We start from the raw sequence: 23,982 nt of genomic DNA on the forward strand, positions 1-23,982 counted from the left end.
CCGACTTCGCTGTTGAATGAGGACTTTGCCTTAGTGAGTGTTAGGCTCCCAACACCATGGAGGAAAGTGTCTCCTCCTTTATGACACAGTCCCGAGGGGGTGAAGCAGGGCGTTTTCCAATGCGTTGTACACCTCATGCTATCACCACCAGCCCATTAGTGCTACAGGATTGCCTGCTGCAGTTAGCAGAAGCTCTCCCAGGTCTCAGGTGTGCTTCCAGCCCAGCTATTTCACATCAGTTGGATCTCGAGTAGAATAATAATAATAATAATAATAATAATAATAATAATATCATCATGATCATCAGTATGCAAAGGAATCTTGTAGCACCTTTGAAACTAACTGTGAAAGAAATTGTAGCATAAGATTTTGTAGACTAGGATCTAATCTGCACCACATAAATAAAGCACTCAATGCTCACTGCTTTGAAATTCTGGGATTTGTAGCTTAATGAGATATTTAGCCTTCACTGTCTGAGAATTCTGGTGCCCCACCAGAATTTAGCACTATACAATATTTAGCAATATTTAGCACTATACACATCGCATAGTTCTATAGCATCAGGCCACGGCAATTAAAGTGGTGTCAAACTGTGTTATTTCTGCAGTACAGGTTAGACTTAGGTCAACTTCCTCAGATAGATGGGGGGGGTCTTTGAATAATTATTATTGTTATTATTATTTTATCCCCCACAATTGGGGACTCAAAGTGGCTCAAAATTTAAAATAATAATACAGTTAAAAACATACAAAATATGAACATTAAAATAGAATTAAACTATTTACAGTATTAAAACAATTCACTCTTAAGTTAAAGGAATAGAATGCCAGGAAAAAGATAAAATGCCTTTGGGCAAATGTGTGAGCAAGACAGTGAAGCATTTCAAGATAAAGCTCATGTTAGCTGGCATACAGTCCATTCTCCTATCTCACTTTTCTATTTGGGGTTAGAGTTCATATTTCATTCTTTAAAAGTACTAAGTATCATTACCACAAAATTTCTGTCCTTCACTGTGGACCTTAGGGATGCAAAATATGGAATAACAGGAATAGCTAATTTCCTTCTCTCAGATGATGGAGCAAGCTTGTTTTCTGCTGTTCCAGAGACATAGATTCAAACTACTGTACAAGAAAAGAATTTCCACCTAAACATTATGAAGAACTCGTTGATGGTAAGAGCTGTTTGACACACTCCTTTTCAGTAAAGTCTGGATGGCCATCTGTCAGGAGTTCTTTGACTATATAGTCCTGCATGGCACAGGGTTGGACTGGAAGGTCCTTGGGGTCTTCTCCAATTCTATGATTCTATGAGATTTTTCCATCATCTTTCACAGGATGACCCAGATAAAATACAGACAAGGCCTGTGAACAGTTTAATATCCACAAAGAAGAATGAATTGGGTAAATGTAGCTTGTCATGAAATTTCCACACCTACGTAATGATTTCTAAAAGTCCCAGACACTTATTTTCCATAACAGCTTAGTCGTCTCTTTTTACAATTCCAAAAATCAATTTACAATTCCTCCCTCCATGCTAACTGTCATCCTTCGGACTGGGAGGCAGTGAACAGCCAGGCCCAGCTCCATCAGGGCTAGCCTGAAGAAGAAGAGCCCTTCCTCCAGTCCATCTGCCTTGGTCCAGGCCTCAGAGGGAGAGAAGAATCACTGGACCTCATCCCCCTTCCCACCACCATTTCCTTCTCCTTTTGTGTCGTGTCTTTTAGATTGTAAGCCTGAGGGCAGGGAACCGTCTAATTAAAAATAATAATTGTAAGCTGCTGAAGAAAAAAATGCCAGCCTCATCTCCTCATCCATTGGTGCATGTAGGTAATGGGGGGGGGGCAGGAAGGTGAGCTAACAAACCTATTGTGATATCCAAATACAAATTTGCAATGGAAAAGAACAAGGCTCTTGAATCCACAGGTGCATGATGACTCAGACTGCAAATCAAATGTGGCACGTAGGCAGCAACTAATAAACAGTTCTCTGTGATCCTGCCAAGCTTGCTAGCCCATGCTAAGGTCTTGCTGGAACTATTCCTACCAGTTCAAAAGCTGTGACCTTCTGCTTCAACTGGCATCACCTCATCAAAACCCATCAAGTGGACGCTGTGTTTCACAGCCAATCACACTTTTTTAGCTGCCAATCCATAGCCTTAAGAGTACAAGCTCCTCTTTTAAAGATGACAATACATGCAAGGCAGATTGCCAATTATCTGCCAGCTATCCCTCAGGGTTTTCTGAAATGCATGTGGAATTTTGTTCTTGCATTGAATCATGTTCAGTTAAAAAGAAAGGCATCTCAACACAGGGGTTTTTGTAGTAGACCATAGATAGATAAGTCCTGTGGGTCTGAGGGCCATTTTATTGCCACTGGGATCTACCAGAGGCTATACTGTATAGCCTGCCCCCTCAAGAGATAGTGCCAGAACATGACACCCTGAGATTGGAAAGCATTCAAAGCTACTGGGATACAACAGAGGAGAGCTACAAATAGTGCTGTAGCTAATGATGAAACTGGACTCAGGTCTAAAGGACATTCAGCTGTTGACATACTCAGCCGTGAATGGAAAGTCTGAAGCTGCACAACACACACTATAGGAACACAAAATGTTAGAAGCATTAATAGGGAAACTAGATATAGTAAAACAAGAAATGAAATGTATACATATTGCAATAGTTCAGGTGAGCAAACTAAAATGTACAGCAAGTGGGGGCATTTTGAGTCAGATAATTTCACATTATTTGCACTGGAAGTGAAAATCTAAGAAGAAATGGATTGCCATTAATAGCAAAGAGAGATTTAGCAAAGGCAGCCAAAAGATATAACACGAAGTCTGAGCAAATAATATCAATAAGTCTTCAGGGAAAACCCATCAATTTAACCATAATCCAAGTTTATGTGCCACCTACAGAGGCAGAAGAAGAAATTGAAAGATTCTGTGCTGGAGTTCAAAAGGAAATTGACCTCCTTGTTCATCACAGGTGATTGGAGTGGAAAACAGAAAACAGAGCAGAATCAAAGATGGTAGGGAAATTTGGGCTAGGATCAAGAAATGAAGCAGGACAGGAAGTGATAGAATTTTGTCAGATCAACAGCGTGTTCATTGCAAACACATTCTTTAAGCAACTAAAGAGGTGACTGTATTCATGGGCATCAACTGATGGCAAATACAGAAATCAAATGGACTACATAATCAGAAGCAGAAGATGGAGAAGCTCCATTCTCTCTATAAAAAAACAGACCAGGAGCAGGTTGTGGCACAGACCATGAACTGTTAATATAAAAATGAAAGTAAAGCTAAAGAACACTTAAATTAACCATTGTGGCAAAATACAACCCTTTAGATTGGGGGAAAAACATAGAAAGGGTATGGCCAAACAATAGTATCTTGGCTAAGAGGGCATAGCCATCTGGGAAACCCCACAGAATTGGGCCAGGACCTCACAAATGCCAGATTCAACCCCAGACTCTAAAAAGCTTACCATCTCTGGTCCAGACAATGGCATTTTCCATTTGTATCCCTTCTGCATTTTTCCACCACTTCTGCCATCATTCCTTCTTCTCATCCATCAAGGAAGAAAAGATGGAAGAGATGCAGCATGCCATACACATGGTAGTTGTAGGAGCCACTCATCAGAGGGGGAGGCTCCAGAAGAAACATTCTCAAGATACAACCATTTTCTTACTTGCCACATGCCATGTGATGCTGCTCTGACATCCCTAGTCCAAGGATTAGGATGCAGTACATCTCGGCAAGGTGCTTTTTGGTCACCGCCAGATTGATTTGGTTATCCTTCAGTTCTTTCTTCTCCTGGGCACTCGGCTTTCTGTTTGACATTAAATAAATAAATAAATAAATAAATAGTTAAAGATGCTAGAACAATTTAAAGATTAGATCATAAAATTACAGGACAGGGATGGATGGCACACCCTAGATTGCCAAGATAAACTTGTTCAAGTAGATATGTGGTACCCACCAGGCTATCATTAATAAACTGGGTGATAACAACAGAATGCTCAAAAACATGTAGCAGGAGGGAGCACTGGAATGCAAACAGATAGATCAATGGGAACATCAGTGCTGGTCTTTCCAAAATCTCCAATTTAAAATACCATTACAATCAGTAAAAGAAATCAAACAAAACTAATAAGATGAAGATAGAAATGAGACCAGAGTGTGGGAAATTGTTTTTACTATGTATTTCATTCCTATTCACACAACAATGACAACAACAATTCATTATTGTTATCAAGTTCCACAATTTGTTAAGTTTCTTGCTAAGTTATTGTTTTATCATTACTTGTTTTGTTTTTTAAATTATTGCTATTTTATCATGAATAAGTAAACATACATATAACAGAATAACACAGCAGTGACATTTCCCCTCTCTTTACATACGTATCATTTCTACAATCATTACAACAGTGTGTTCATTGTTGCTTTAAATGAAGAGAATAAATTTAAAAACGACAAAAATAGGAAAAAGAAAAAGAAGGGAAGTTGGGTGGATTGTTTCTATGATGCCAGAAGAGTACCACTTACCAGAGATTGTTAGACAAGCAAATAATGACAAACATATGGAAATGACTAGAAGGTACTTTTGCACAATTTTAGTTGATTTGCTGGAGAAGCCTGGGACAGTGTCAAGTCTGATATATGTAGGGTTGCCATAAGTCTGGACCTCCAAACCGGGACAAATGTAGGACAAATGTAGGACAAAATTTTCAAATGGAGGGCACATTTTTAAAAAATGGAGGACATGCAAAAAAAATTGATTTTTTTTAAAATGTTAATATAAATGCATGTTTCTTAGGCGTGATCAAAATGGAAGACATTTGGGCATTATTCCTAAACAGATGACAGAAATGTACTTTCCTTTTTGGCCAACCTCCCCTCCCAAACAGCACATTTGGGCATTGAACATGGCTTTACTTAACATGGCCTCTTGCATAGAGGCTTATTCGATAACCAAACTCTTTGGGTTTCACACTGAACATGCTATGCATACTGAATATGTCAAGGTGGTTTAACAAGAAGTGGGTTTGCCCTCGGATTCAACTGTACTTCTCAGAAGTGTACTGTACTTGGTCAAGGGACTTTGGTTTTTCTTCACTGCGCATGAGTTTGTAAAAATCACAGCAATTTACATTGGCCAAGCCTCAGAGGCTTGCTGATATCAATATCACCATTAAAGAACCAAAACCACACAGAAAAGGCACTTTGGAAGGTGACACTCTCTTGGCTTCTGAAACAGTACTTGCATGCCTCTGAAGCTGACTCATATCATCATCATCATCTCATCTTCATCATATCATCATCACACTATCATGTCAAAATAAGGGAGACTTGTTAGCATTAAAAGACCCCCCAAAAAAAACCACCTCAAGGCCACTCACTCACCACCTCCCTCCTCCCCCCTCCTCCTTTTCCTCCTCCTCCTTCTCCCCCTCCTTCATTCACTGCATGGCCTGGAAGGAACGGAGGAGGAGGAGGAGGTGGGTGGCGCGGCCGCACACAAGGCGGGGAGGGGGGCGCAGGCGCGCGCAGGAGGGGCACCGCCTCCTCCTTTGCCTCCTCCACGTGGCTACGCGGCCTGGAACGGAGGAGGAGGAGAAGGAGGAGCACCTCCTGCGCGCGGCTGCGCCCACCCCCGTCGAGGAGGCAAAGCAGCAGGCCCTCCCCCTCCTGCCCCCGCCCGCGCCGCCCCAGGCCCCATGGCCGCACGCAGAAGGCGCACCGCCTCCTCCTTCGCTTCCTCCTTTGCTTTCTCCATGCGGCCGCGTGGCCTGGAACGGAGGAGGAGGAGGAGGAGGGGGAGGTGGGTGGAGCGGCTGCGCGCAAGGCGGTGAGGGGGGCGCGTGCGCGTGCAGGAGGGGCACCGCCTCCTCCTTCGCCTCCTCCACATGGCCGCATGGCCTGGAAAGGAGGAGCAGGGGGAGGAGGAGGAGGAGGTAGGTGGCGCGGCCGTGCGGGGAGGCAGGGGAAGGTGGGTTGACGCCGTGCAGGCCCCGGACTGGGACCAATACATGGCTGGGGGCCAAACCGGACCGGGACCGGGAGGGGGCCCCCAAAAGGGGGGTTGTCCCGGCGGCCACCGGGACATGGCATCCCTAGATATATGGTATATAAATGATGGCCAGATTTCTGCAAAATTAACCTTCTTTTATTTCACCCCTTGCCAAATGGGCTCAGAAGGTAATCTTCTCAGCCAGCGCTGATTGTCTTTACAATTTTACCATTACTTTTCACGAAATCATAGAACTGGAGTTGGAAAGGACCACATGGGCCATCTAATCCTGTGCTAATCAATATGGTGGTTGTGGATATGTGCTATTTAGAAAGCTACTGGATGCTGGACTGCAGTAAATTTCCAGGAAAGAAAAAAACAACTGTAGTCAATGGGCACAAATATGGTGCTGGCCCCTGGCACATGGGGGTTGGGATGACGCTAGTCTACCACATCAGATAACTTAAGCGATGATCTAGGCCAAACCTCTGCCAGTGCAGGAATCCAAAGTTTAAAGGATCCCTACTAGGTGACCATCCAATCTCTCTTTAAAAATGAAGGTGTCATCCACTTTCCTAGGGTGCATCTACATTGTAGAAATAATGCAGTTTGACACCACTTTAAATGCTGTAGCTCTATTTTATGGAGTCCTGAGATTTGTAGTTTTACAAGGTCTTTAACCTTCTCTGCCAAAGCATGCTGGTGCCTTACAAAATTATTGGATAATTCGCCCCATTTCTGCATATGTGGAGTAGCAGAGCAGCCATTTGAGTCAAGGCACTGGTTTACACAACTTTAAAGAGGACTTAGGCAAATCAATCCATTGAACAGGAGGAAGAGGAGAGGGAGACAGCAGAGGGAAGAAGATGACGATGATCTGTCAACATTTTTCAACAGTTGGCATAACTCACATTCTCATTTTTGTCTCAGGTCACAATAACCTTTCTTGTAAAATGTTCCAAAGGACCAGAGGATACAGAACTGAGACTGAACTACCTTGAAGGAACATGGGAGGGGTAAGATTGACCTGAAAACATTCAGAAGCCTCCTCCAAGAGGAAGAATCTAGAAAACATCTGATGAAAGAATGAGGGCAAGATGGAATGGAAAGATGCAAAATGGGTGGGGTGAAGTTCCAGAAGGCTTTGTGGGACTTCAAAGATAATTATTATTACTATCATAATCATCACCATTTATTTATATAGCTCCAGCAGCGTACATGGCGCTTTACAAGTTAAAGAACAACAACAATGAACAGCCAATCCTGCCAAAGGCATACAATAGACACACACACACACACACACACACACACACACACACACACACAGGGAGAGAGAGAGAGAGAGAGAGAGAGAGAAGAAGTATAGGTAATAGAAATATAACATTATGCAATATAGTTTTAAAACAAATTATTCAAACAGAAATTCAAATACCATTGCAATATAACATAAAGCAAACTGACAGATACATATAACAAAAAGATGCATGTGTGTGTCTATGGACCCATACAGACAGGCCAAAATAAAGCTGCTTCGGGTCACTTTGGAGTTATGCTGTTTAAGTGATGCATGCGTCCTAAGAGTCTGGAAGCTGCACTGAAGCTGAGCTGTAGTCCTTAGGACTGGATCGTGGCTTTGGCACAGCTTCCGGACTCTTAGGACACATGCATCATTTAAACAACATACCTCCAAAGTGACCCGAAGCAGCTTTATTTTGGCCTGTCTGTATGGGACCAAAGTGTCTTCAAGTCATCTGTTGACTTATGGCAACCCCATCAAGGATAGTAGCTCTCCAAAGGCTCAAACTCAGAGGTCATTTCCCTGACTGAGATTTTGGGATACAGAGGACGCAAGGTCCAAGGGTAGAGATGTACTTATATACCTATGCTGGGTCCTTAACCAGTTTGCATTAGGATCATGGTTACAGAAATCCCTTTAAGATACAGATTGACACAATCTCACTTACCCCATGAATGATTTGGGTTTTGCTTCCAGGGCTAGTTTTTCCAAATAGAAAGAGATGTAGTATAACAGAGCCATGAGGAACTCATCCAGCTGCTTACACCTAGAGCAAAGTTTAAAAATCATACAAGGTTACACACCTAAACACCACAATGCCAAACTGCATTAATTCTACAGTGTAGATACAGCCCAGGAACTACTAGTCCCGTGTCTGTGCCTAAAGCTCCTCTAACTCATGTTCTACATTTCTTAAATCCCTACCTTGACACTCTCTCAGCGGGGACAGTATGGTGCCTTGAGGGACGCCACATTTAAGCTCCGTTTTTGAGGAGCGACTCTCTCCGAGCATCATCCTCTGGAAACTACCGGAGAGGAAGGACCGCAACCACTAGAGTGCAGTGCCACCAATTCCTAACTCTCTCAGGTGTTCCAAGAGGATGTTGGGATCTATTGTGTCAAAGGCCACTGAGAGGCCTAGAAGCACCAACAGGGTCACGCTTCCTCTGTCAATGCCTAGACGAAGATCGTCAGCCAGAGCAACCATGGCAGTCTCCACCCCAAATCTCGTCCTGAAGCCAATTTGAAATGGGTCTAGATAATCGGTTTCATCCAAGATGACTTGGAGTTGAAGGGCGACAGCCCTCTTGATCACTTTGCTCAAAAGTAGCAGATGGGATACAGGCCTGTAGTTCTTCATATCCAGGGGGTCCAGGGAAGGTTTTTTCAGGAGCGGTCTAACAACCGCCTCCTTTAGGCAAGTTGGAACCCAACCTTCCCTAAGGGATGCATTGATGACATCTCTAAGAAATGCCCTCAAGGCATCAGCCCCCCTGGACGGCCAGCCATGACGGGCAGGGATCGAGGGGACATGTCATCTTCTTCACATTTCCAAGGATCTTGTCCACGTCATCGGTAATCATGAACTCAAGCTGATCCAGTTTAACCTCAACAACAGGTTCACTGGACACCTCATCAGTCAATTCTGCTACAGTCCCGGCATCCAGGTCGGCTCTTATCTGAGAGATTTTATCTGCGAAGTAGTTGTTAAAAGCATCACAACAGGCCTTTGTCAGGTTGAGTTGTTCACATGCATTTCAAATGCATCCGATTAAGTTAAGTTGGGGGGAGGGCTGCCAAAAACCCACTTAACTTGGAATAATTGATGTCGAGGGGTTTTTGAGTTTTTCTAAAAGATATACATTCTCGGCTGTATGAATAACCAATGCAAATAGGCCCAGGGTAAACCAAGATAAAACTCTGGATGCCTTGAACGTGCTTTGAATACATTCACATCATTGACCTGTTGGGAAATTTAGCCTAAAGGAAAATGTCCAGATGTGACAATGTGGCAAATGGTCATATACTGCTTGTTAACCAGAGAATTGGTTGCAGCTGAAACCAGAGAATCGGTTGCAGCTGGAAGTACAAGGTCATTGTGTGCCAGAGGCCACGTAGTACTAAAGCAAATATCCAGTGTCATTCTGGAAGGAGGACAATAATTCAGGTGGCACAGGAAATGATGACAGCAAGAGGCTGGGCAAAGTGGCTGCATGGCAAAAGTGTATATAAAGTCCAGACTTCTACTGTACAGTGTGGGTTTGTGTCGGTGGTGGATGTGATAGTGATATCGCTATTGTTAGTGTGTTCCTTTCTATTCAGCAACTCTAAGAAATAGAGTGCCTCCTTGGAGATAAACCAGACTCCAGTTTGCATTCATCTACAGCTGGATTCCTGGCAAGAGCCATGGCTGTCGGTTGTTTCATCCTAACGCAGGCTTCCAGAGATACTCTGCACACTCAATTCTGGTACAACATGACCCCATCTTTATTGAAGTGCTGACATGTGCAAGCAACCAAACTCGCAGAGATGCGCAAAAATGCGGTTCCATAGAAGAACAAACCCGGATGCATGAGTAAGATTATTTGCATAGTTGCACTAAAACAACAACATGTAAATGAACACTTAGACTGCCAACTCTTTGGGGAAGGGACCTGTCCTCTGTAAAGTATCATCCACAGAGATTATAATTCACAGTGATGATATATTACAAACAAACAAATATGCAAAGGGATCTTGTAGCACCTTTGAGACTAACTGAAAAATGCTGGTAGCATGAGCCTCTGAGGAAGCAGCCTATACTCAGCAGAAGCTCATGCTACCCACATCTTTCAGTTAGTCTCAAAGGTGCTACAAGATCCCTTTGCACACTGATTTTCCAGACTAACACAGCTATGTCTTTGAAACAAATAAATGTATACACATAGTGCTTCTGACTATTTCTCCTTACTTTGTATTAGATATCACTGAGGCACCCGCAACACAAGATGACATGAGGTGATGGTACTGTATATATGTTAAATAAATAAATTAAAAATTTAAAAATTTAAAAATGTATATATGTTAAAATAAATAAATATTTTTTTAAAAAAAAACATGGTGCAGTCCACACACAGTGCTTGGGACCCTCCTGCTACAACATCATCACAGAATATATGGCTTTGCTCTTTTTCACGAAATGTTTATTAATTACTTAAAGTTCCTGCTATATAAAAAAATAGTATTTCTAAATGTCTCACCGCCTATATAGCCAATAACTTCTCCCAACAATATAAAAAAGAGATAGTTTTTGTAGTGTGCCTTCAAGTCGTTTCCGACTTATGGCCTAAGACCAAGAACCTATCATGGGGTTTTCTATGTGCCCTAAGTTTGTGTGTGGGCCAGGCCAGCAGCAAACCAGGTGAACCAGCCAATAGCTTCCCCTGACAATATAACAATTGAGCACATTATATAGCAGGATCAAGGGAGTAACGTTATTAGAATGAGATACTACAATATAAGAAAACTCACCCTTTTGTGGATACCATCCTCATCTAGCTACAAGGTTCATTTGGTGACCTCAGTCTAGAGCAGTGGTCCCAAACTTTAGTCCTCCAGATGTTTTGGACTTCAGTTCCCAAAATTCTTGACTGTTGGCTAAGCTGACTGGCACTTCTAGTAGTTGAAATCCAAAACACCTGGAGGATCAAAGGTTGGAAGCCACTAAGTTAGAGCATCTCCCTCTGATCTACCTCGCAGGATAGTTTGCAGCATAAACTTGGGTTGGAAATTGTGTATATCAACCTAAGCTCCTTTGAGGAAGAATGAGAAGCAAATGCAAATAAATTAATTAATAGCTAAACTTTAGGGCATTTACAGAACTACATATATATTCTCCTAGTAATCATTAAACCCCGTACGGAAGACTAATATTATCTTCATGTTACAGAGAGAAAACCTGTCGGAAATAACTGTGATTGTCTCAAACCATCTAGTGAGTGCAAATATGATGACTTAAGGGCCTGTACAGGCTGCCCCTTTTAGCACCAGATCGGATCAGGGCAACCACATGCCATGGCCCCAATCTGGCCTTTCTACATCACAGAAAGGGCGCCATAGCCACTGGTGCCGCAGCTCTTCTGCGCTTCTTTGGCGCTGCATCATCTGGATGGAGTGCAACAGGAGCACCATGACGCCACCCGCCAGGTGGTGCAGTGTGCGGTATCATGCCGGCATGGGAGCTGAATCAGGGTGTGTGTCATGCAGATGCCATGCCCACACTCTGCCCCGATGCCGGCCAAAGATGCCAGTCTGTACACCCTGTATAGTTTCATTTAATTGATTGACTGCTCCAACAGAAGCCATTTTGTACTTAAAATTGAAGTGTAGCATGAAGCAGCCCCATAGAACCAATTGGGATATTTCTCTGGCATAAGGAAAGTTGGGATCCCTGCCGCTTTACCTCTGTGGGATTTTATATGGCAGTCTCCTAGCAGGATTCGAATTATAATGGCAGTCTTGTCTTTTCGGACAAGTCTGAACTATTCAGGCATTTCTGACTTCTGACCTGATGTTTATTTTACATGGTCCTATTATAAACATAGACTGAGACATTCAACTGTAAAACTGAAATATCGCTATACCTCATAACAGTGGAGAAAGAAGGGACATGAAAAGATTCATCCTCTTGAGCCAGAAACAAAGCAGCATCTGAAAATGTATCAAAGTAAAGAAAAATAAGCATTTAAAACAGAGATATTTCCTTCTTATCAAGGCCTTCAAAATATCTGCTACCAAACTAAGGAACTATTAAAACTAATCTGTTTATCCGAACCTTCCTTCAAATAGATCAGGATGGTCCCTGCATTTGATCCCTGTTAGAACTGTTATTCAGTAGTTGTTGTTGCTTTGAGCAATCAAGTTGCTTCTGACTTATGGTGATCCTAAGATGAACCTATCATGGGGTTTTCATGACAAGACTTATTCAAGGAGGGTGGTTTGCCATTGCCTTCCTGCGAGGCTGATGGGTTATTCACATTGTGAAAATAATCCAGGATAAATCTCTGTTACTCACACACTTCCCAAATGCACGTGATTAAGGGGAGGGGCTGCCAAAAAAACCATTTAATCTTGGATAACTGATATCGAGTTTTCCCCTGAGTTAAGATCCATAGCAATAGCAATAGCAAGCACATTTCTATAATGCTTATCAGTGCACTTAAGCATTCCCTAAGCGGTTTACAAAGTGTAAGCTAATTGCCCCCAACAATCTGGGTACTCATTTTATTGACCTTGGAAGGATGCAAGCCTGAGTTGAGCTTGGGCCCGTTTGCTGGTATTGAACTTTCAACCTTATGGTTTGTGAGTGAGTGGCTGCAGTACAGGCATTTAACCACTGCGCCACCAGGGCTAAAGATCCACATTGTCAGTAATGTGAATAACTAACATGAATAGACCCAAATAGACCTAGGATAAAATGCTGCATGCCTTGAATGTGTTCTGAATGCATTCGCATCATTGACTCCATCTTTATTCGAATGTGTGCACATCTTAGCATCTGAACTTGCAGAGATGTGCACTGATGGGTTCCATAGTGTGAATAACAATCCTGGAATGTGTGAGTGAGATGATTCACATAATCACGGTAAAAAAAAACAAACCCAATGTCTGAATTACCCCTTAGACAGCATGACCAAGGCGGGTGTCTATGGCCAAGCAAGCACTCAAACCACTATACCATGGTGGTTCATTCTGTGAAGTAGGCTAAGAAGTAATTATTTGTGACTCTCCCCGCAACCCCTGAAAAAACACACTGTGAACTGAGAGGAAATGTCAGTTCAGATCTCCCCAATTCCCTACTGTCCTCTAAATGTGTTGGGACTGTGACTCTCATCATGCCCAGACAGTATGAGAAGGCTGTTGTGCACTCTTACAGCAAACAACTGGACTATTTTCTATTGCTTACTTCTTTTTGAGAAATAGGACTTTCATCCTTTATTTATTTATAACTTTATATATAACTTAATTATTACTCTTAGAAGAAAAACAGGAGAAGGAGGAGGAGATGATTCCTACTGAAACAAGTCAAAACCAACATTGTCCTAGTAAACATATCCAGTGCTTGCCATATAACAAAGTACAGTAACATCCAAAATCCACAAAAACAGTGGTATCTTTATTGTCCAAAAATACATGTTGCAAGCTTTCAAAGCTCCACTTCATCAGGCAAAAATGTTAAAAATCATACAGGAGGGGAAAAAATTGACAAGATTAGTCACAAGCCTGTATTTTGTCAAGATGTGGTTATTCACAGTTCAGGTTTTGTTGGAGGGGCATTCATGAAAGCCGACCCTTCTCCTTCTTGCCATGGGGGTAACTAATGGAACTAAAAAAAATTCCTGGAGTACCCACATTGCCAGAACAAGGGGGGGCCCTATTTTTGTCTGCACTGCATAGATTTTTCTTGTCAAGAGATACTGGATGGAATGGAGATCCTGCTTTTGGGTAAAACAACGATCTGGCTGTCCTGGCTGGAAGAGATAGAAGGGTTATTTCTATGCTATCCTTTTATGGTTCTTAAATATACTGGATGGATGCATGCATGCCTTTTCAGCCACGTAAACTAGAGTTGCTGACTCAGGGTGATCAGAATGCCCTGAACTAGAACACCCTGAAACAATCCAGGTATGCCCTAAAAATCAGTCACTTCTAGGTGGTGTAAAATGCTGTGCAAACACCCACACCAACTCACACTTAACATCTTCTAAAGTAATCAGCTCATTTTGTCCTCGCCTCAACGGTCGGGGTGCTTTATCCTCCCGGCTTTGCATAGCTAATATATCTCGGAAAAACTTAGGCATCGGCCTGCAGATAAAATTGAAAGGAAAATGGTTTATGTTGTATTAAATATACAAAAGGTTGGTATTTCAAGTCATTCGAGTTACACAGGAAGCAAAGATTTTAAAGGGAGGAACTGTTTGCAAAAGGTGGTTTAAAAAATCCTAGCTCAGGACAGGTTGTCCAAATCTCCTCTTATACCTCTATGTGGAAATTTTGCTCATCATCTGCAACCCAGTGTGGAGTAGATGTCTGTAATCTTTTGTGGGGTATATCTCTTACCACAGATGCATGCAAATTCAGCAAGACAGAAATCCTTCCTACAAATGAAGGATGCTTAGTTGTACCTCTCAACTGATTTAGAAGAATGTGAAATGATGTTCTTCTCTTGCTCTCCATATTCTCTCACTAGAACTTGGCAATGTTATTGATTACAACTCTTCCCCAACCAGCATGATACAGAAAATAATTTTTCCAAGCACTGTTTCTCACACAAGGCAGTTGACTTCCCATGGCTACTGTGAGAGTAGCAAGGGGCAACCAATTTAACCAGGAGTATAGGCTTGCCAAATCCCGGGAACTGGCGGAACTATCCCACTTTCTGGGAGGGGGGCATGGTCCCGTCCCACTCTCTCTCAGTTCCCGGGACAGGCAAGGCCTTCTCCAGAGGTGGAGGAGCATCCTCCACCTCTGAGAAGGCCTTGCCGCCAAGCTGGGCTCGGCACTTCGGCCTGGGCCTCCTCGGAGGAGGCCCAGGCCGAAGTGCCGAGCGTAACGCTGCCTCCTCAGGGCTGGCGGAGGCCCAGGAGGTAGCGCAACGCTCAGGGCTTCAGCCTGGGCTTCCCCGCATTTTTTATTTTTATTTAATTTTTAATTTGTTTGTTTGTTTGTTTTGTCCTAGTTTGGTGGCAGCCAATTATGGCAACCCTAAGGAGTACAGAGGTAGATGAGAAACCAAAAGTCAGTGGAAGAGCTCAGACTTTGCATATAGGCAGTCCCAGGGTTAAACCACAGCGCCACTATCAAAAGGACTTGCTACCGATAACACAAAGGACTTCTGTCCAAGACCTCCTGCCAGCCTCAGTAGCAAGAGTTTGGATGGGTTTGGCCAGCCATGGGCAGCATTTTATATGTCAAGAGCTACATTCTCTCAGCAGGGGCTAAATACCCTAAAGACACCAGATCTCATCTGATCTTGGAGGCAAAGCAGGGTCAGCACTGGTTAGTACTTGGACAGGAGACTGACCGTGAATGCCAGGCGCTGTAAGCTATGTTTCAGAGGAAGGAACTGGCAAAGCCACCTCTGAGAATTCTTTGCCTGAGAAAACCCTATGAGTCGCTATAAGTTGAGAGGTGACAAAGGGAGATACACACACATTCCCCCAAGGGTAATGTGCTACAGGCCACATGCTGGTGGTGGACAGGCCTAGAGCCAAAAGTAAACCAGCATGCCCCTTTTCCTTCTCTTTCTAACACGCTTTCTCACTATCTCTCTCAATCTCTCTTCAACCCAGACGGACACCAGTGTTGTGTGCCTAGTGATCATAGAAACATAGCTAGACACTCCTCTACTGCCTCCCCGCACTCTTCACTACCCAGTAAATGACAGGGCAGTGGTGGTGTCAGCAGCTGTAAATTAGGTTTGGAGGGGTGAGGGAGGAGACGTTGTGTAGCTCTACTTGGCAAACCTTTACACTACATCTGCATGGTAGGGGGTTGGACTGGATGGCCCTTGTGGTCTCTTCCAGCTCTATGATTCTATGATTTCAGAGTGTTAACAATAAAGGTATGGGAAACCTATCCCAGATCAATCCTGGCAACCCTCACAATCCTCCAAAAGTAATTAAGAAAACAGTGATGGGCCACTCCATGCATCTAAAGAAGCAAACTAAGTCTATGAAAGCTTACGTTACAACTTCTTTCTCTCAGTTAGAGCCTTATCGCATGAGAAAAGAAAGCAAAATAGTGCCTTTCTCCGTGTTTTACTGCATGATGCCGTAGCGCTTTAGTTCTCTTCTTGTGGGAGAAGGTAGTTTAGGGGTGTCTTTTATCAAATGGATTTTTTCACCTAGACAAAAGATGAGCTTTTAAATGCACTATGATGTCATGCAGTAAGGCACACAAAAAAGGCCCTCTTCTCCAATTCCATTTCTGCTTTCTGTCCTTGTGTGATAATGCTCCAAGTCGCAAAGATGCTACAAGATCCCTTTGCAAAGTGATTACTGAAGTTCAGATTTGTTATAAAGAGTATGACAGACTCTTGGCAACAGTGGCATAAAAAGACAATGGCCTAAATGCTATTGTCGACTAGAGTATGCTCATTGAATCAATAGAATTTACCTATGGGTTGACTCACCATTCAACAGTTGACTGAATGGGTCTACTCAGATTGGATCTAACTAAGCCAATGTCTGTATTACATTTGTTTTCACAAAACTCATTTAAAGTAAATCAATTAGGTCAGATTTTACAAATGAGAAATTTAGGATGGGATTCTAATTTGCCTCCACCTATATCCTCTTTGCTTGCCTTGTCTTCCTTGAGTATTAGATTTGCTTTGATGGAACAATGGGCCTGTTTTGACCCAAAAAATAAAATGAAATGAAATTCAAGGCCCCTTCTGTGACGTCAGATACTTAAGCCATTGGAAACTACTTGTTTTCAATTGTACTAGTTATTTAAAAACTGTTTTTTTATCCTTAAGTGTCTCTTTTGAATTTCCTTAATATTATTAATAATTCAATTCTGTTTTAATATTGAGATTTTGTATGTTTTTAAAGAATATTATAATAATTTTAAACTGCAAGCTGCCTTGAGTCCCAATCTTAAGGAAAATGTGAGGGTATAAATAAAAATTATTATTATTATTGTTACTATTCTAAATTTACCTGCCACTTAATGAACTTTTTATTTCTAACTCACTTATGTGCTTATTGACTCCAAACCTTCGGAAGAAACTTTGCCACTTGGCAAGATAGTATGATAAACTTCAGAGGGTAAAAAACCTTTGATGTAAGATTTCCTTTATTACAAGACAGGGAAATGCTATCCGGCTAGCCATTTCCCCAAAAGCCAAAAGAGAGCAGAAATAGCCTCAGACATATTGGTGCCCAGACCAGGAAATCTGAAGGGCACCTCTCTGATGGTAAAAGCATAATAATACTGTACACAAAATAATTGACAGTATGTTGACATGCAATGATATACTTGGATCAGCATGCTCTGTATACCTAATAATAGGAAGGTCAAATTGCATCTTCAGTGCCAAAGCACAATTTGTATCCACTAACCAGCAATTTAAAAAATAATAACCTGTTCCATCAGTGGAATTCAATTACTATCAAGGTTGTAGAAAGCTGCTTTTATCAGGTCAGACATAGGCCCACATAGTTTAGTCTAGTCTAGTCTTACTCAGATCATTTCTCCAAAGTCTCAAGCTGGGAAATATATTTTTTTTATCACTTGCTACCTGATCATGGCCCATTCTACACTGTACTTCCTTTCTCCAATAAGGTGGGATCCAAAAATGCTGGCTGAGGACAGGGGGATTCTGGGAGCTGTAATAAAAAAGGGTCATTTTTCTAAGCATTTTTGTATCCTAAGGAAAATTCATACACTGACTCTACAACGCTATGAGTTGTACAGTTGATGCTGTAGTTGTTCTTTTAAAACTAAAGCACCTCTCCGTTGGTTTAGATCCAGGGTCCTGGAAATGGATAGCCTTGGCGCCTTTCTTAGACTTCTCTTTTGTTTCCTTAGGTTCCTCCTTAGGATAGGCACTGCAGTATAAAAGAAAAAAGAATCACAGGGTTGGAAGAGACTGCAAGGTTCATCTTGCCCAACTTACTGCCATGCAAGAATACAGAACTAAAGTATTCTTGAAATAATGTTCATTATCTCCTTTCCTCTGGATACTATGCTTCTGTAGATGTAGCCTAGCATTACACTGGCTCTTTTGGGCCACAACATCAAAAGAAAATTTTGTAGTCACTAAAAAATGCACTTGTGCATGGTTTTGCATACTCTTACTGAGAGTGCATCTCCGCTGTAGAAATAATGCAGTTCGACACCACTTTAACTCTCGTGGTTATAGCCTATAGAATCCTGGGGTTTGTAGTTTTGTGAAACACCAGCACTCTTTGGCAGAGAAGGCTAAAGACCCTGTAAAACCACAAATCCCAGGATTCCATAGGATGGGGCTACAGCACTTAAAGTGGTGTCAAACTGCATTATTTATGTAGTGTAGATATACCCTGAGTCAACAGTGCACAACTATGGAACAGGGGCCTTCTTCTTCCTTGCACATAAGAATTATATTCCACAAAATCCAAAGTAGCCCAAGCCAATGCCATTTTTGTTCCGAATCTGTACGAGGGAGATGCAATATGACATTTTTGTAAGGTCAGATGTAACATCAGCATCAACAGCAAAAGAGTTCACAATACATCTCTCAGTTGCAGGATGACACCAAGTTTACAACAGAAAAACACAACCTGTGGTCCTAGCCCTCCTGCTAAGGTGGACAAGAAGAGAGGGCTCCCATACTTTTAATAGCTGGACAGAAGAGAATATTTCAATAATTGCAGTTTTCATGACACACAAAAAAAAAGAGGATAGGTCTCCTGTACCTTTAATAATTGTGTGGGCAAGGAGATTTCGGTAGGAGTAGCTTGTATGACAAGCTATACATGTTGAGTCTACCTTATCCAAAATGCTTGGAATCAGAAGTATCCTGGATCTTGGAAATTTTCAGATTTTGGAATATCTGCATATACATAATAGGACTCCAGTCTAAAGATGAAATTCGTTTATGTTTCATATGCATCTTATACACATAGCCTGAAAGTAATTTTATGCACAGTATTTTTAAATAATTTTATGCATAAAACAACGCTTGTGTACATTCAACCATCAAAAAGCAAAGAAGTCACTATCTCAACCATCAATTGTGGACAATTTTGGATTTTGGAATATTTCAGATAAGGGAAACTTAACTTGGACCGGCTCAAATTCCCTTTTCTGTGAATCTACTAAAGGCACAAGAGTTATAATAAAAAACTATACCTAATGGAAATTCCTCTCCACAAAATTTAGAGGAGCCCTGCCCTTTTTTTGTAGTGATTACCATGGTCCAAGAACTATCTACATTTCTTTAATTTTCAAAAGCATTACAGTAACAGTCCTTAGTTTAGCCACTTATTCAACTTTATTAATTTAAAATCATAAGAACAATAATAGTAATTATTTAAAGGGGATCCTTGGTGACACCACGATGGATTCAACCAATTAGCAGTGTGCACACCATTCCACTGCAATACTGCAGAACACAAAAGTATTGAAGAGTAATCTTTCTGCTCTCTGCTTGGTGAAATAGCTCACTGGTTTTACCTAATGCACTATATTCTGTTTTTAATGTGTGAAACACATTGTAAATTGGACCACTGAAAAGTCAAGTTTAAAAAATGGCCAAGAAATAAATTAATAAAAGAGAAGGCCATAAAGAAAAGATTTATGGTAACTATATCACTGGGTTTCTTGGCAAGATTAATTCAGAGGCTTGCCTCCTCTTATCACACAGGGAAAATCAGGGGTTTAAACAGCAATTATCCCGTTAACATTTTCACACACATCGCAATTAAAGAGACATTATCCCAGAAATAAACAGGCAGTAAACAACAACAAATCATTCACAGGATTTCCCTGTGAATGATTTGTTGCTGTTTACTGCCTATTTATTCCCAGGATAATGGCACTTTAATCGTGACATTGTGTGAAAATGTTAATCATGATTGCCCGATTTTCACAGGATAATCGCTGTTTAAACCCCCGATTTTCCCCGTGTGACAAAGTCCTTAAACAGAGAGAGAGAGAGAGTGGCTTAACAAGGTGGGTTTCTGTGGCTGAGCAGGAATGCAAACTTTGGTCTCCTAGAATCCCAGTCCAACACTCAAGCCACTACACTAGCACTTATCAAACAATGGTTCTTCGGATGTTTGTGACTTTAACTCCCCAAATTCCTGAGCATTGCCCATACTGCCTGGGACATCTGGTAAGGGAAATCCAAAATATCTTAGGGACCAGAGTCTGAGAACCACTGCACTACACCATGCTACATCTCGCACTACACTGGCTCTCCTAAAGAAAGGGGAGACAGTTTGGAGTAGTACAGTGGTGCCCCGGGTTACGAATTTAATTCGTTCCGCTGCCGCTTTCGTAACCCGAAAGGCTTTCGCAAGCCGAAAGCCCATAGGCGCTAATGGGGAAAAGCCGCGATTTCGTGCGAAAAAGCTGAAAAAAGCACCAAAATTTTTTTCGTAACCCGAAAAAACATTCGTAACCCGGAACAATTATTTCCTATGGGATTTTTTCGTATCCCGGAAATTTCGTAACCTGGGTATTTCATATCCCGGGGTACCACTGTACAGTACTAGACCGGGGTTCAAATATCTGTTCAGCCTTGGAAACCCACTGCGCAACCTTGGGCAAATCAATAACAAATCTTGCCAAGAAAACCCTATGGTAGTCAACTTCAAGGCACAGAACAACAACAAACATAAAGAACACACATAAAGACACACAGGATCCTTACAGTGCAAATTCAAGAGTTTGAGTATCATCTTTCCAGTACCACAAGCCAGGGTTAACTCTTGTTATCTGTAACATTTTAGAACACAAGTGTTAATAAGTTAAATTAAACCTATACTTTTCATAATAAATCTGCAGTGAGAAACTTCTAGGAGTTCGGAAGCCTGCTAAATAATCTACTAAACTTATTAATTAGTAGATGATTTCATCACTTATAAATGTCTTTATTTTTATTAACCAATATTTCACTAACTAGATTTAGGACAAACTAGTTTGTTTGCTGAGTTCATATACAGCAGGCAACTATGGTTTGCTCCAAACTAAAAGCGGGCACCTCTATCTGTGGCCCTTCCAATGTTGTTGGACTGCAACTCCTATCATTCCTAGCCAGCATAGCCAATGGTGCAGGATGGTGCGAGTTTTCCCATCTCAATTGTTTTGTCTAAATAAAGCCAAAATCAGGACAAAACCACTTATGGAGTCGAAGGCTTTCTGACATTTCGCCAGCATCTGTGGCTGGCATCTTCAGAGAATGCTTTGCCTGGAAAAATTGGGTGTATATATACTCCATACGCTTATGGAGCTCTGGCCATAGTTGCAATTGCAGGTTTGGCTGGTTGGTTATTTTTCTTCAAAAGGCCAAAAACAGGAGAGCAAAAATTCTCCCTTAAACAGAAGCTTAGCACAAGAAGGGCACAAGGTATGCAACCTGTTTGCTAGCTGGGGGTTTACCTGCAATCCTGTAAAAAAAAAAATCCCATTCGCTGTCCTATGTGAATTTGTTCCAAGTGAATATGCTTACAATTGAAAATTGAAATGTGCTCAGCTTCTGAACTGCAGTCCCTTCCACATTTATTCATTAGTTATACTTGTACAGTTACACAAGTTATATTAGTTAAGAATTCATTAGTAGTACATAGCATATTTTCCCTCTTCACTGACCCTCAGGGTGGTTTGCACAGCTTTCCTTTTTCTATTAATAAATTTCTTCTCCACCTTTCCCCCCACAACAACCCTGTGAGGTAGGTCAGTCTTGACAGGGAGAGATCAGTCCATGGTTATCCAGTAACTTTGGCAGCTCAATAGGAATTTAAATCTCCAAAGGTTCAGTCCAAAATTTACTAAACCACCTCCTAAACTGATGAAACCACCCTGGTTCTCACATAGTATAGTTGTATGGAGGAAGGAAGAAGAAAAAATAGACTTTAATAAACAATTAAACCATAGATCTAATTTCATTTATCTTTTTAAACGTATATATTTCATTACATTTCTGATGTTCCGTGCAAAGATTGTCACCAACGCTTGAAGCACTATAGACAGGGGTGAAATGGGTACATAAAGCTAGGGTTGCCAGAGTAAAAACTGGAGAGGACTCCAATCACTTTAATGATTGTGTAAAAGAGGAAATTTCAGCATGGTTGCTAGTCACACTGATGCATATCGGGTTCGTTGTTCTTATTTTGTTTTGGGTTCATGAATCTCTTTGAATCACCGTAACCCCTGTGTTATTCACACGTGCCATTGTTTTGGGTTAAAATGGAGCTGCCTCCCTTTGTTTCAAGGAGAAGCAATGATACAGAGCAATCCAAATCGATTCGGAAGCATATTCACACTACCAACGATGAAGGTCTTTCAGGAAAACTCAGGGAAAACCCAGTATCAAATATCCCGAGTAAAGTGGGTTTTTTGCCACCCCCCACAAAGTGCATCAAATGCATTTGGGACGTGTGTGAACAATTACTATTTATTATTATTAGTGTTTATTTATACGCTCCGGCTCCTCCCTCCACATTTGTGGCTTTGACTTTGGCAGATTTGATTATTCATGGATTTTGTTATATGCTCTCTCTAGGAATATCCAGCTCCTCCAGAGCAAATTTCTGGTCAATGTCTGGCAGATGTTGACCACAGAGTTGCACTGGAGGAATTACTATTATTATTATTATGTTTATTTATATCACACCTTCCTCCCCAGTACAGGGACCTAGAGAGGTGTTCTCTCAGGTAAAAACTTAGTGTTTTTGTTATTTGAGGTTTTTCCATATTCACAGGGGTCCTGTGCCCTTAACCCCAGCAAATGTGGAGGGACACGTGTTTAGTGCTGTACATTTTGCACGGCATTTTACAGAGTCATCAAAACAACATAAAACCTCCCAATGGCATGCAGTCTGAAATCACAAAATATAAAACAAAGTGGGCCCTTGTTATCCGCTGGGGTTTGGTTCCAGGACCCCCTGCAGATAACAAAATCCGTGGATGCTTGAGTCCCATTAAATATAATGGCATAGCAAAATGGAAAAATCAAGGTTTGCTATCTGGAATTTATATTTTTTTGGAATATTTTCAAGCTGTGGCTGCTTGAATTTATGGATAAAAAATCCATGGATAAGGAGGGCTGACTGAATAGTAAATAGACAATTTATCCTATTTAAAGAACGACATGGATTGATGATGGATTATTTTCATAGCGTTAATGGGCCCAGAGAGTCAACCTGGATTCATCCCGGATTATTTTCACCGTCTAAATAGGGCCATTGTCAGCAAACCAGGAGCGTCTGTTTTATGGGGGGCAAGCACCCACCCTCCCTTTACCCAAAACAGTCAGTAATATTTAGGATCCTTTTCCCCTAGAGAGATCTGCAGCAAAATCAATAAACGGAGGGTGCGCACACAACCAGGAATGGAAACTTACAGATGCCACAGCTCCCTGGGGCAGCTCCAGAAACTGTAACTGCGACATGACTGTGCCTTGTTTACCGGGGGTTTCCTAGCAACACAACTCTCCAAAGATGGAGCACAACAGTCACACAGGCACACACTTCCATGCAGATTACAAGTCCTATCATGCAATGCAACTGACCCTTTCGTAGAGGAAACTTTTGGAATTTTGGGTTGTTGGGTTTTATTTAAAGAAAGCGGACAGTTGGAGTAAGTTGGAAGGTTAAATATACTGTATGTAGTGGGCCCTTGTTAGATAATGGGGTTTGGTTCCAGGAACTCCCCATAGATAACAAGGTCTGTGGATGCTCAAGTCCCATTAAATACAATGGCATAGTAAAATGGTGTCCCTTATATAAAATGGAAAATCAAAGTTTGCTATTTGGAATTTATACTTTTTTTGGAATATTTTCAAGTTGTGGATGCTTGAATCTGTGGATGAAGAATCTATGGACATCCTTATCCACCGATTCTTTATCCACGTTGTATATATAAGGTGTATATACAGTCAGCCCTCTGTATCCACGGACACATAGTAAGACTTTGCTATTTT

General features: G+C 41.6%; 1 protein-coding gene across 1 annotated transcript in view; it reads right to left on the bottom strand.

The window, feature by feature from the left end:
* Positions 1-23,512, bottom strand: part of PPP1R36 (protein phosphatase 1 regulatory subunit 36) — a 35,221-nt gene extending 11,709 nt beyond the window's left edge. The window contains exons 1-7 of the mRNA XM_042446802.1: positions 23,404-23,512; positions 20,713-20,777; positions 17,804-17,902; positions 14,038-14,150; positions 11,930-11,996; positions 7,975-8,073; positions 3,689-3,829 (exon numbers count right to left, since the gene is read on the bottom strand). Of these exons, the coding sequence (XP_042302736.1) occupies positions 3,689-3,829; positions 7,975-8,073; positions 11,930-11,996; positions 14,038-14,150; positions 17,804-17,902; positions 20,713-20,777; positions 23,404-23,451 (632 nt within the window). The 5' untranslated portion in view covers positions 23,452-23,512. The remainder of the gene's footprint in view (positions 1-3,688; positions 3,830-7,974; positions 8,074-11,929; positions 11,997-14,037; positions 14,151-17,803; positions 17,903-20,712; positions 20,778-23,403) is intronic.
* Positions 23,513-23,982: the final 470 nt, after the last annotated feature.

The sequence above is a fragment of the Sceloporus undulatus genome, chromosome 1 (genome assembly GCF_019175285.1).
Source record: "Sceloporus undulatus isolate JIND9_A2432 ecotype Alabama chromosome 1, SceUnd_v1.1, whole genome shotgun sequence".
NCBI classification, from domain to species: domain Eukaryota; kingdom Metazoa; phylum Chordata; class Lepidosauria; order Squamata; family Phrynosomatidae; genus Sceloporus; species Sceloporus undulatus.